At 36.7% G+C, this 13108-nt stretch overlaps 1 protein-coding gene across 3 annotated transcripts in view; it reads left to right on the top strand.

The window, feature by feature from the left end:
- Positions 1 to 11529, top strand: part of CPEB2 (cytoplasmic polyadenylation element binding protein 2) — a 64285-nt gene extending 52756 nt beyond the window's left edge. The window contains exons 9-11 of one of the 3 annotated variants that reach the window (XM_088131604.1): positions 3916 to 4097; positions 5151 to 5268; positions 9885 to 11529. In XM_088131604.1, the coding sequence (XP_087987730.1) occupies positions 3916 to 4097; positions 5151 to 5268; positions 9885 to 9886 (302 nt within the window). In that variant the 3' untranslated portion in view covers positions 9887 to 11529. Of the gene's footprint in view, positions 1 to 3915; positions 4098 to 5150; positions 9500 to 9884 lie in introns of those variants that run through there. The other 2 variants (XM_088131603.1, XM_088131602.1) reach the window with 2 other exon arrangements.
- Positions 11530 to 13108: the final 1579 nt, after the last annotated feature.

Genomic DNA, 13108 nt, shown 5'->3' on the forward strand with positions numbered 1-13108 from the left:
CTACAATGAAATGCCATTCTGAGTTCCTTCCAAACTAACTCAATTCCTGATGTTCCTTTATTCACATTATGGGAATCTGGTAGAGTCTTTATGAGAGGACTATTTATTTCTTGGCAGTGAATAGAAAGAAAGACATTCAAAAACAGAAAGATATATTATTAAATGGCTTGAAGCAAATAGAATCAAGGCACAAAGCAGAAACCAGTGTTGGATGTAAAGCAGTAGGTTAAGGTAATTCGTAATGAACTAGATCTTTTGGAAGCAAATGAGTCTTATAAGAAGATGGATTTTGTTAAGCAGAAGTACTTTGAGAAAGGTCATAAATTATTGGCCTATCAGCTGAGAAAAGAAGAGAAAGGAACTATTGCTTCAATTTGAGATGGAGAGAAATCTGTCTTAAGGAGCTGACAAATCAATTTGTCAAATAGTATTCTCAGCTACATGGAAAATGGATATTACGCTTGGAGAAGATTACAGAGGACTCAAAGTATTCACAGTAAATAAGAAACCAGGTTAATTGTAAATGGATTTCTATCACAAAAATGAATGATTATAAAATGGATAAGAAAAGGTTGCACTTTCTCCCCTTTTCAGTTTTTATTGGCATTAGAACCACTGGCAAGAAAAATATGGCAAAAAAGAAAAATTCAGGAATCAAATTGGCAAATCAAGATTTTAAATTAAAATCATATGCCGATGATGTACTCATAGTTACTCATCCAAATGAGTCTTTAGAATAGATGGAACATACAGAACAGATCAATAAGAATAAGGCACAGATGATCACATGGAATCTATCTGAAAAGAAAATGCAAAAAACAGCAGGGTTTAATATCAGTGTCCAGCCAATCAAGCCTGGAAAATAATTGTCCACCGATCTGAAAAAAGAAAATGGCAGATATTTTAAGATACAAAAGCTAACGCTGTTTTGGCTAGGAAGAATATCAACAATAAAAAAAGAGTGTCTCATTAAGGATTAAATTTTTATTCCAAGTTATCACAATAAGAATTGAAGAGACATTGAATGAATGGCAAAGACATATAACTAATTTAATTTGCTCAAATAAAGGACTGAACATGAAACTTAGTATTCTACAAGATGCAAAAGAATGAGGTAGATTAGCGGCACCAAATTTTAAATTATACTCTCAAATTGGTTGACTTGGGTTACAAATTGGCTTATAACACTGTATAGTTGGATTACTTCTATGGAAGGAGCAGGATTCCAAGAAGGCCTGCAGTCTTTAGCCTACCAGCCTACTCTTTAGCCTACCAGTCTTTAGTCTGGTACAAATACAGCTGTCCAGTGCCTACAAAATCATTTAATTATAGATAGCTTATTAAAAGTACTGTATGGGACAAATATATAAAAAAGAATAAACCCAGGCTTATCGATTCTGGCCTCAGTGTAAAATATTTATTTTTATGAAGGTGAATATCCTAAAAAAATTGATCAGTGGAGAAATAACAATTTGTATAAATGGCAAGTGCTAACCTTTAATAAAGATCAGAACTTTCAAGAATCTTTCCTTGGAATGGTTAGAAAAGCTTCATTGATTTCAGTATCTTCAAAATTTTGTTCTACGGAAAAAACAAAAGCAAGATGAAATAGTTGTTACTGAAATATGATTCAGAAACTGAACTGAAAGTCAGATTGCATGATTATAAATTGATGCAGGATTTAAGTAGACAATTGATATGCAATAAGGGGAACATCACTGGAAAACAGATACTAAATTTGTGAATATTAGCTCAGAGAAAACAGGTACTCCAGTATTGGTTTTCAAAGTAGATGATGCATATTTAAAAATCTGATGGAAATGTAAAGTGTAATACCATTACATTTTTTCATATATGATGGCAATGTCACAAAGTGAGCAATTTTGAAAGTTGATTCATTGTCAAATGAAACATATTTTAAATACTGATTTTCCCTTCCTGCCAGCTGTTTTGCTACTGAGTATCACTGAACCTTATACAAAGTATACTGAGTTAGCTTTGTACATGGTAACAGCTGCTACAATATTTTATGCTTCCCATTAGAAATAACACTCAATTCCTATATTAGAGGACCAGGAGACCAAGCTCTGAGAATTCAGATCAATATTAAAAAATATATATTTTAAAAATAAGTCTAATGCAAACTTTAACTTGGACACATCTATTGAGACCCAAGAAGTGGGCCTTATCTGCCACAGTGCCTGTCCTCTGGAATGAGATGCCCTTTGATATCTGTGTGACTCCCGTCCTGATAGCATTCTGGAAAGTGTTAAAGATCTAACCACAACTTGAGTTAGAGTGATTGGGGGCCCTATCGGATATGTTTGTGGATGGGGGTTCTGTTAGCCGGACTTACCATCTGTTCTTGTTTGTTATTTTCTTTCTTATCACTTTGTTATTATGTTGTATTTTTCCTATTTTGTATTTTGTTTGGTTTTATTGCATGCCGCCAGAGTCATTTGGGACTTGGGTGGTGCCTAAATTGAACAAATTAAATTAATTTTTAAAAATAAAATAAAGATAAAAAAGAAATATACACAGACCTTTTTATATTCTAATTATAGCAAGCTAATTTGATTTCAGAGAATATCATGTTAAATCATTTTTGCTATCCAAAGCTTCTTCAGATATATCCAAATGTCAAAACTAACATTAATCCTGTCATCTGTGGGAAGAGTCCTGGAAACTTATATGATTGGATTTACATTCATAGTTGTAAATGAGAGTCCCTTTGGAGGTGGGGGCTTGTTACTGAAAAAGATGAGGTACAAATAAATGTAATACATCACAGTCACTAAAAATCTCAACCTAACAACCTAAATATCTCGAGTAAGAAGAAAAAAATATTGAAGAAATAGAGGAAGTTAGAACACAGAAGTTCTGTGTTAAAGGTGGAAGCAAAAGGAATGTCCTCGTGAGTCTCCATCAAATGGTGGGGGTGTTTCTTCCCAAATTTTAAAGAGTGGGCTGGCTTGTGCAGAAGATGATTCCTTGGGGCTAAGCCATTTAAGATTTCAGAGATAAACACCAGAAATCTGAATTATACCTGACAACAGATTAGTGACTTTGCAGTAGTTTTAAAAGGAGCATAATAGTGTATGCTCTTTCTAGTACACTGTCCAACACATTCTGGATTAGTTGTACTTACCCAGAGATTCTTAAGACAGTCACAGTTCACCTTTGACTAATTTTCCCTTCTCCCATCCCTCCTAGAAATCAACACTTGGGTTATTCCTTCTGTTCCACTGCAGAAGTATATTTTTAAAACATAGTGGATCACAATAGCAATGTCTGATCAATTAGAGTTCTGAGTTGATCACATTCATAGAATCTGTTCTGGTATCGCTTTGTTTTTCCATTTGAACATGTCTGGAGCCATCATAGATTGTGTGACTCTGATGAACTTCTACAACACGCCTACAGACCTACCTCGTCAAGTCTGTTTACTGAATTGACTTAGCCTTAAATCCAATTGAATAACCTTTTTTTAGGTATCAAGCCGAAAACCTGTGGCACCACAACTTGTCTGATCAAGAACATCTAAAAGTCTCCATTTCCATCTCCACAATGTTCTTTGTGCAATGCTGTTATGCAGTTGAACACATCTACTAGGGAGGGGTCAAAAAGGTCTAGCAGGCAGCTGTGACCATATAATCAAAGCCTGCCTCTTTTAATGTGTCTTCCATGCTTTTTATTGAAAGCCCCCCGATGCCCCTGGTTCCCTTCTAGTCCTTACTGCTCCATTTTGGTGTACGGCAAAGCAGAGGATTCTAACATGGATTATGCATTAAGTTGTAGACTATATTCTATATCGCATACAGTATTACATATTATAACTTTCCAAGTAGTTTTTCTATTTAAAATCCATTGATTTACTTAAAGGCACTTTAGCAAGTGTGTTTTGTTGCTTTGTAGTGGAATTGGCTATGATAATGGACCGTCTCTATGGTGGAGTGTGTTATGCAGGAATCGACACCGATCCTGAATTAAAATACCCCAAAGGTGCTGGGCGAGTGGCTTTTTCCAATCAACAGAGCTACATTGCTGCCATCAGTGCTCGGTTTGTTCAGCTTCAACATGGGGATATTGATAAACGAGTAAGTTTGCAGAGAATTATTAAGCTTGCATCGTTTGCTTTTCACAAGTTACGAAACACGATCCTTGATGAAACTGATTATTCATAGCATCTGTTCCTCTTTTAATAAGAGCAAACAGGTGATTAGGAAGGAAGTATAAAAATTAGTGTGAGAGTGGGGAGGGACGGAAGTACCACCTAGTCCTCAAGCCAGTTGCCATGAAAAAAAACCTAATTTGTAGGTGGATGTTCATCATAACTTGTTTCCTAGTATCTATACTTAGTAGAGGTCTTTGAATGACTGTTGGTAGATGGTAGAGGTGTAATATTGTCTGTAATCTTAAATAATGTATGCAGGAGTTTTTCTTGCTTGGGCTTATATCATAACACCTAACTTTATACAGTTTTCTTTTCCTTCTTAACCTATTTCTGGTGACCACTTCTGGAAATATATCTTCTGAAACATTTTTGGGGAGGCAGGGGGTGTTTTTGCTTTGTTTTAATATCAGTTGTTTCTGAAATGTATTATTATAATATGTATCTGTTAGTTTGTTACATGCCACCAAATTGGGCTCAACTCCAGGTAACTTGGAGGCCTTCCAAGGATACAGTTTCTTTAATTAGAAGCAGGAATACTAGTTAAAATACTAGTAGTAATATTTGCTGCCTTGATATCTTAATTCTTTATTTGCAGCTTTGTAACAATTGTGAATCCTGTTTGCAAAGAGAGGAATGAGGAAGCAAGATGGTTAGGAATTTTTTGCTTATGACTTCTGACCAAAAGGTGTAGATCTCATAGCAGACTTGTCACTTTGCTATTTTATACCAGCATGTAGTTACAATATAGTATTATTATGGAGTATAACTCTGTAGCCTTATTTAACTGACATGGGATTTGTTCGGGGGATATTCCAATGTGTTATCCAGGAGAAGGAGAAAACAATATTCCAGAGTCCAAATATTCAGTATTAATGCTTTTCTTTTCTTTTCTTTTCTTTTCTTTTCTTTTCTTTTCTTTTCTTTTCTTTTCTTTTCTTTTCTTTTCTTTTCTTTTCTTTTCTTGTTTTTTAAACAGGTGGAGGTAAAGCCATATGTGTTGGATGACCAGATGTGTGATGAATGCCAGGGCGCACGATGTGGTGGAAAGTTTGCTCCTTTTTTTTGTGCCAATGTTACTTGCCTGCAGTATTACTGTGAGTTTTGCTGGGCAAATATCCACTCTCGGGCGGGGCGTGAATTCCATAAGCCATTGGTTAAGGAGGGGGCGGACCGGCCACGGCAGATCCACTTCCGCTGGAACTGAGGTGGAAGGCAGGCAGGCAGGCAGGCTTCCTCAGCTTGAAGATACTGACATGCAGAAGAAATAAGTGCATTCTTCTGCTTCTCACCCCAGCTCTCTTAGACATGCATCTTTTTCAGCAGCCAAAATACTACAAAGCCTCTTGTTTTTCACCAAAACCCTACATCTCAGGCTTACTAATTTTTGTGATATTTTCATGTTAAAATAATAATAATAAAAAAGTTTTTTTGTATTTTCTCCAACTTATTTTTATATGTAGAATTAAAACTAGATGAGAGAATGTTTTTTGCATAGGGGCACACTGTCTGCTGCTATAGTTAGTGGGTGAAGCGTGCACTTATTTCTAAACATGGGTTTTTAACTTCAAGATCTGCCCCACTAATTTACCAAAGGTAGCAAAAATAGAGAAGATGGAATATGTCTGCTACAAAAAGCTTATTTTTTATCGTTGTTGCTATTTTCAGTGTATACATCAATTTTAAAAAATAGGGTTGATTTTTTGCTCTCCATTTTGACTTGCAAGAAATAATACCTCAAGATAATCTGATTTATTAGCTATTTTTAAACATTTATAATCACAAGCTGTATTAGCTTTGCTGCTATATAGGTGTTGTATGTAATGCCACCTATAAATACGGGATGGAAACATTTTAAGATGTTCTGCATTACCCATTAAAATGCAGGCAGCACAATATGGCGCAAACTGCCATAGTTTTAGAATGTGAAAATTGCATGTTTACTTACCTGTATACAGCATACGCATGCACTAGATTTAACAAGAGATAAGTTATTGCCGATTTTTTAAAATAAGGCTCTGAAATCTAGATAGCATGAGCACACTGCAAAATTTGTAACAAAAGAAACTTGCATGCATTATTGTGACTCAAGCTTTTTTTTCTAAAGATGTCCTACATGTATACAATATGCAAATTAGTTTTAGATTAGAAAGTGCAGCCATTTTGTGACCAGGTTGGTGGTGGAATTCAATTTTTACAGACTGGATGTAATGTTGTAATTGGTGTGGTGTGTGGTTCTAATTCCTGTGGAGTAATATAGCATAGACACAAGTTTGAGTAAAACATTAGAATATTTTATTATTTATTTCAGCCCCATTGATTGTTCATGGTTAAAACTTCCTCTCCAAACCAAAGATGGGGAAGCCCACTGCTAACCAGTCACCAAATGGGAAACTACTGAGAAATGAGCACTAAAACATGCTGATACCAAGAAAATGCTTTACTAATAAAAATCTAAATAAAGTCAAAATGGAGATGGTATAATATTTCTACAGCTAGTTGCAGAAGGTAAATCTTATCTTTAAGGCAACAGTGAAATCTGGCTTAAATTGTCTGTTCTTGCTTGACCTCAGTACACTTGACAGTATATTTATCAAAATGGCATCGCTGTTGCATGAAATCCAGTTCGTTTACTGACAGTCGAGTGTAGATTTTAATCCAGATGAAGCCGTTTCAAGTAATGGTATTGCTTGCAAGATTTTGGGTGGTGTAAACCAAGCCAACAAACATTTTCTTGATCCTAAGTGCAAGAATTTCACTAGCAGTGTTTTTGTCCATCTCGGAACATGTCAGTGCAACTAGCTTTTATGTTCCAGTGGAAGAGCTACTCTGCGGTTTAAGCACCCAATAAAAGCAAGTCCAGAATTGCAGCCCTTTCCACAGAGAGAAATTAACCAGGGTTGTGCTCTTGCCAAACCCTCGGGGACAATCCTTTATGGAAGCGTAGTTTGCTCTTAAATTGGTTGTCTTAGTGAGCTGCTTGTATGTTTCATGTCTAACGCTACTGTTTTGTTGTGATTGTGGTTCAGGTTTTTAAAGTTTTAAAGTTGATGCTGTTTAAAAAAAAGCTTTTTAACTGATTTATTTATCAATGTATTCTATTTGTTACTTAACCATGATCCTCCAGACTTTTTGGAGTATTCTTTTCTAACCTTAAGCCCTGCTAAACCTTGATCCATTTTTGACATTTGTTATGCACTATTTTTATATCTCTGTAAGAGATTTTTTTCCAACTAGTCAGCTATTTCAAGGCACAGTTTTTTTGACTGATTACATCTCCTTTGCTATACCTCAATTTTTGGAATTAAAAAGAAAAATCAGTAGTTTTGCAATGTTAATTATTTAAATATAATTTAATTCTGCAGATGTTTTTAACTTTATTTTCGTATTTCTTGCTTGAAGTTTAAAATTGAAGCGCCTTTATATGTTTTAAATAATGAAAATAATACCGAAAAATAGTACACAATTGAAATAATTGGAGATGTTGAAAAAGCCTTTTCCCCCCTTCTCCCCTACAATAAAGCTGTCAAAAAGGTGGTGTTACCCTTTACTTGAGATGGGTAAACTCATCAAAATTATCAAGCTATGCTTGTCACTTCATTTCTGGAGCTATTAATGCTAATAGCTACTTTAACCTACATCTCCCTTTTTTTTTTTTTGGTCCTTAATCCATGAATTTTGGGTGTTAATTCAGTGGAGGGATCTCTTGCATTGACATCTTTTGAAACAAAGCAGTCGATCTGTTGGTCTCCCTTCATTTCTTAGAGGAGAGGTGGGACATACGGATTTTGTGCGTACCTCCTGCTTATTAATAGAGAGGGGGAGGGTGTAAGAGTCTTTCTGCTGGATTGGGCCCCTGTTTTCTCCAGTGTTCACCACTGTATTGCTTTTGTTTTATAAATCATATTTATTTTACTATTTTTGTAGAAGATTGTTAATTTTATTGTATTTTTGTATTTTTAAAGCTTCTTTACTTTTGTTATCCCAGATGTGCATATTGCTGTTCAAATGTATGACTGTGGAAGGAAAAAAAAAACTTTAAAAAGTCCACACTTTTTGTTAAGAAGGAAACATTTAGCATTTATATATTTGTGTATGGAAAACACTTGATCCTTAATTCCCTGTTTGCATCTGGCTGCCCAAGGCCTCTCCTCAAAGATGCTACAAAACTTGAATATAACACATTTTGGAAGGCTGACTAACCTCGATTCTGTGTTGTGATGTGCAATACTGTTTCTAATGTTTGTATAAAAAGAATAACCGTGTAAACCTTTTTAATGCAAATTTTATTTTTTCATTGCATCTTTTGCAAATTTTATCCACAGTGTCATTTTTTACTGTCAGAAAAAGAAAACCCCTTTTGTCATTGCTACTATTTTTTAAAATTCAGAAATCTTTGTACTGATGTAAATGATTGTAGTTATTTTGGATAGTGTTTTGCTAACAAAGGGAGAGACTTTTTTCATGCATATTTCTATTTTGTTGTCATTTTGGGTTTTGTTTCTTTGTTTTGTTTCAAATAGCAAAAGTACTTGGAATAATTTTTCATATTCTTGTCATTAATATTATTTTGTATTTTTATGTGGAAATATATAATTTTATGATGCTAATTGCTAAAAGTTTATTTTATGTTGAATTATTTTTGGAGCTGAAATCTTTGTAATATTAAAAGCAACTAGTTTCTAAATTCAAGTTTCTGTAAAGAATCGCACAAGTGGTTTACGGAGTGTTTGGATTGTAATTATAAATTGTTCTTTGATATGCAAATTAATATCTTCTGTTAAGTTTATTTTGTATTCGTAATGGGGTGTTAAAATCATTTTCTTTTCCTGAAGAAAAAAAAAACATGCTTTTTATGGACACAGGGAAGCAATGCACCAACATGGCCTCCCCAATGCTGTGCCCTTCAGATAGAATTAGGAAGTACAGTTTCCAGAATTTCCAAGCCCTGCAACCTTTGGTCACGCAAGGTTGGAATGATGGGATCCAGCACATCTGAAGGGCGCCGGTGGAAGGTCGTTGCCCCCGGTGCTGCTGCGACAGCTGCATTGGGATCAGGGGAGCATCAGAATTCCCCGGCAGAGAGGCGAATTCCCAAGCAGCCTGGGTTGGATAGAACGCTCCCTTGGTTACTCACCTTCAGCTTAAAACCTTTCCGTTCATTTTACTGTTATCTTCCAGTGTCTAAATCTCCAGTCTGTCTGTTGTACTGGTAATTTAACTCTGTAATGGAATAGTTTGCTGCCAACTATTTATATGATAAGTCATTTTTAAATATTTGTAATATTGTTGACTGACTAATAAACTTAAGTTATTGGCATATTTTCCCTCAGAATTCTATCACTCTGTACCTGCATCATGAACAAAAATTAAGAAGCTGTTCGTTTAAGTGGAGTTTCTTTCCTACAAGTTTCATTGCCTTCATGTGTAAAAACATCCCCTTTCATTCCCCCATACTAGTTGAAGTTCTCGAAAAGCCATTTAAATGCTTTTTCAGCCAGTTACTTCTAATTCCTTTGGGTGTGAATCTCTTGGATTCACATTTTGTGACATGCTTTTGTACTGTTTTGTGTATAATGTTGGTTCACAGCTGGAAGTAAATCTACATGATTAAATTCTAATGGAAGTCTAAAGGAATATATTTCATGTGCCTAAGATAATGAGAGAAACTGCTTTATCTGTATCTCAGCCCATCCCTCTATTATTTTCACAGGACACTTTAAACTTCTCCAGGTTCTTAGATAATCCCAAGAATTCCTGGAAGAAAACAGTGACAAACAATCCCTGTTGTTGGTAAGAAAATGTCATGGGTGAATCCATGAAGTCATCATGCCTTGAGCACAGTTTGAAGACAACTTGATCTTTAAAGATTGAAAGTAGGCAAATATTAATAGAGATTGAAGAGTTGTTGCATTTATTTTAGTTATGAGGTGGTTGCGATCTTGTCTTGCATTGTATGATCATATGTCCAGGTATCTGCAGCATTATTAGGCTCCATTACATCTTGAGGGAGGCACCATATAAGAACCATCTGCCCTGGTTCTTTTTGGGCAGCCAGGGTGCAGAAGCTGCAGAATGATGGAGAAATCTGTAACAGTAAACAAGAAGAGCATCTACTGGCACCGCACAGCAGGGTTTTTTTTTTTAAGCAAAAAGTCTTCCACCCACTAACCTTTCTTTTTCCAGTCTGGCAAGCTCATTGGCATGACTGAACTGAAGGGCAGTGTTAGAGTTTTCTGGGAAAAGAGGGGTGTTCTTGACTTGCTTGTGTGCCAATTAAACATTCTGAGAATTGTATATTACCCCTTTAAGCCATACGCTACTTTTTTTGGTGCTTTTGGTAGATTTGGTGCTTTTTGGTAGGAAAAAAAAGGTACTTTTTTTATAGGCAGGTGGAGCTTCAATCACACCATTGCTGACACCATCTTGACCTTTTTTTTTACCACATCCTGTGGCCATCCTTGGATTGCTGGTTAGATAAATGAGAGTGAGAATTAAGGAAAAATAAAGATGTAGGTTGAAGCTAGAGGATCACCCAAGAAACTCAGATACCAGATTTTAATAAGGCAGAAATGAACCAAGTCCCTCCAAGAAACAAGCCGGCCAGCCACTCCTATCAGTATCAGCCCATCATAGCTCCTATCCCTTTCCCCTTGATAGTTGAACACAGTTTAAGATGCCACAAAGTCAGTCCATAGACTTTGAATCCTGTTTGTATTTCTCTGAAACCATTCAGAGAGATGATTTAGATGAATCTGTGCCACACCGCCTCTCTGCAGCTTTGCAAACTTCCAGAATTTTGCATTGAGCTCTTTAGCACTGGATGGTTCAACTTGACTTGCTTTTAAATGAACCTTGAAAGCCTTGAATTGCTGGTACTGATCTACAGCCCTTTAAAGTCTGAAAAACGAATAATGAAGTTGCAAGCTTTGAGCCATACTGACAGTAAAGCAAAAGGGGATTACCATTGATTGAACGATAGAAGAAAGGTGATGTCCCATTTGTACAGAGGCCACTCCTTGCAAATCCAGCTGCCCTGAAACGCCCCCAAGTTGGGGTTACTGCAGCCGTCATGCCCTCCTTACAGTAGCCCCAGTTTAAAATTCTAGGTTTTTGGATCCTTGGCTGTGATTCCTTAAGAAAAAAAGCCATCCCCTTTCCTCGCAAGCACCCACTCGCTCTTTTTCCTGCCCCCCCCCCCCATGCAACTATCTAGAGAAAGAGGAGCAAGCAGGCTGGCCTCTCCTACAACTGGTAAGAGAACCAGGAACAGCCTGTCAGAAATAGCCAGGGATTAAGAATTTGCATGACTGACTGCAGTAGAATTCCAGTCTCTAGAGCAGTGTTTCTCAACCTCAGCTACTTTAAGATGTGTGGACTTCAACTCCCAGAATTCCCCAGCCAGCTGGGAGTTGAATTCCCCAGAATTCTGGGAGTTGAAGTCCACACATCTTAAAGTAGCTGAGGTTGAGAAACACTGCTCTAGAACAACACTGTTCCCTCCTTACCTATACCTGATCTAAATTGTATTTATAAATTATAGTTCAGGACCAAGGAACTCCAGTTCCCATCAGCTCTAGCAAATGCAGCTGGCCAGTTGTTCAGAAATTAAGGGAACTGTATTTCTACTGGACTTGCAGGGTCTCTTTTAGGGCCAACAAATGAGGGGCCTGTTCCCCACCCTGTCCTCACAAATTTCACGTGCTGTTTTTAAAACCCTCCACAAACAGCTCCAACTTCGGGAGCAACACCAGGTGGACCCTAATCCGGAAGGGCCAGAGTTTTGGTTTTCCACAAAGGTGAGAGTGGCTGGTTTTCACGCTGCAAAATGCTCAGCAGTGCTCGCTCACCCCATGTCTGTCAAAAGGAGGTTAGACTATCTCTTCCTTACTATCAGACAGGATCCCTTGAGTTGTATTTGTGTGTTCCTTTTGTGTATGTGGGGGGGGGGGGGCGGGTTGTTTGGCTGTATGAACATCCTGCGGTTCACTCCTTAAACATCTACCCTGATTGCAGAAAACTCTGATCCCCTCAGTATTTACTATTCCGAATGTATTTCTACACCATCGTCATCGCTATTAGTAGTAGTTGTAGTAAGAGTATTTTCAGCAACAGACATTGGAACTATATCTAACTGTTTTACGTGAGTGACCATCCTGAGGTATGATAATGTAGTAAAAGGGAAATAAATAGATCAGTGTGTTCACTTACGACATAGGACATAAAGCCCTCATGTTTCCAGAGTTGCTTAAGCGTGTGCCGTTTACAACCATTGTCATACACCTTGCTCCATCTAGGTAGAACAAGATCAAGAGGCAGATGGTGGGAAAAGCCACTTCCTGGGCTGGATTGTAGAGAGGAAGCTATTTGCTTTTCACAAATGTAATTAGCAGCTGAAATATCTCGTGAAACAGGATGTTTAGTTCCCTGTCCTATGTTTGTCTTTGATCAATTTTTTGTGGCTGAAGTGGAACTTCAAACATCTGTAAAAGGTACTGTATTTCCCCATCTCTATTTTTAAGTTAAATCAGCAGTACAAAGATGCATGTGTTGGGGGAAGATTAGTTCCTACAATCCTTCCCTCCATCCATCAGGGGAATAGTCAGTTTTCTTTTCCTGTTCCCTGTCATTGTTTTTACCATCTGCTTAATTTACTGTTTTTGTTGTACAAATTCTGTGGCTTCTTCCTGGACATGATATAATGTTATCATGATGTCATGGGGTTGCTGAGGACAATGCATCAATTAATATTAAAGGAAAAACTTTCTGGATTCAATTAAATGGGTGGAATTATATAAAGCAACAACCACAACAAACCTTTATTGAATTCAGTGACCAGAACTAATAATATCTTCGTGATATGGAACCAATAACCTCACAATATTGTGGTTCAGAGATCAAATAAAGTTGTTCAGAAAGAAAGCATTTTCATTTTAC

The sequence above is a fragment of the Python bivittatus genome, unplaced genomic scaffold, assembly GCF_059951505.1.
Source record: "Python bivittatus isolate LINGU-HERP-01145 unplaced genomic scaffold, Pbiv_v1 ctg000960_np1212, whole genome shotgun sequence".
Classification (NCBI taxonomy): domain Eukaryota; kingdom Metazoa; phylum Chordata; class Lepidosauria; order Squamata; family Pythonidae; genus Python; species Python bivittatus.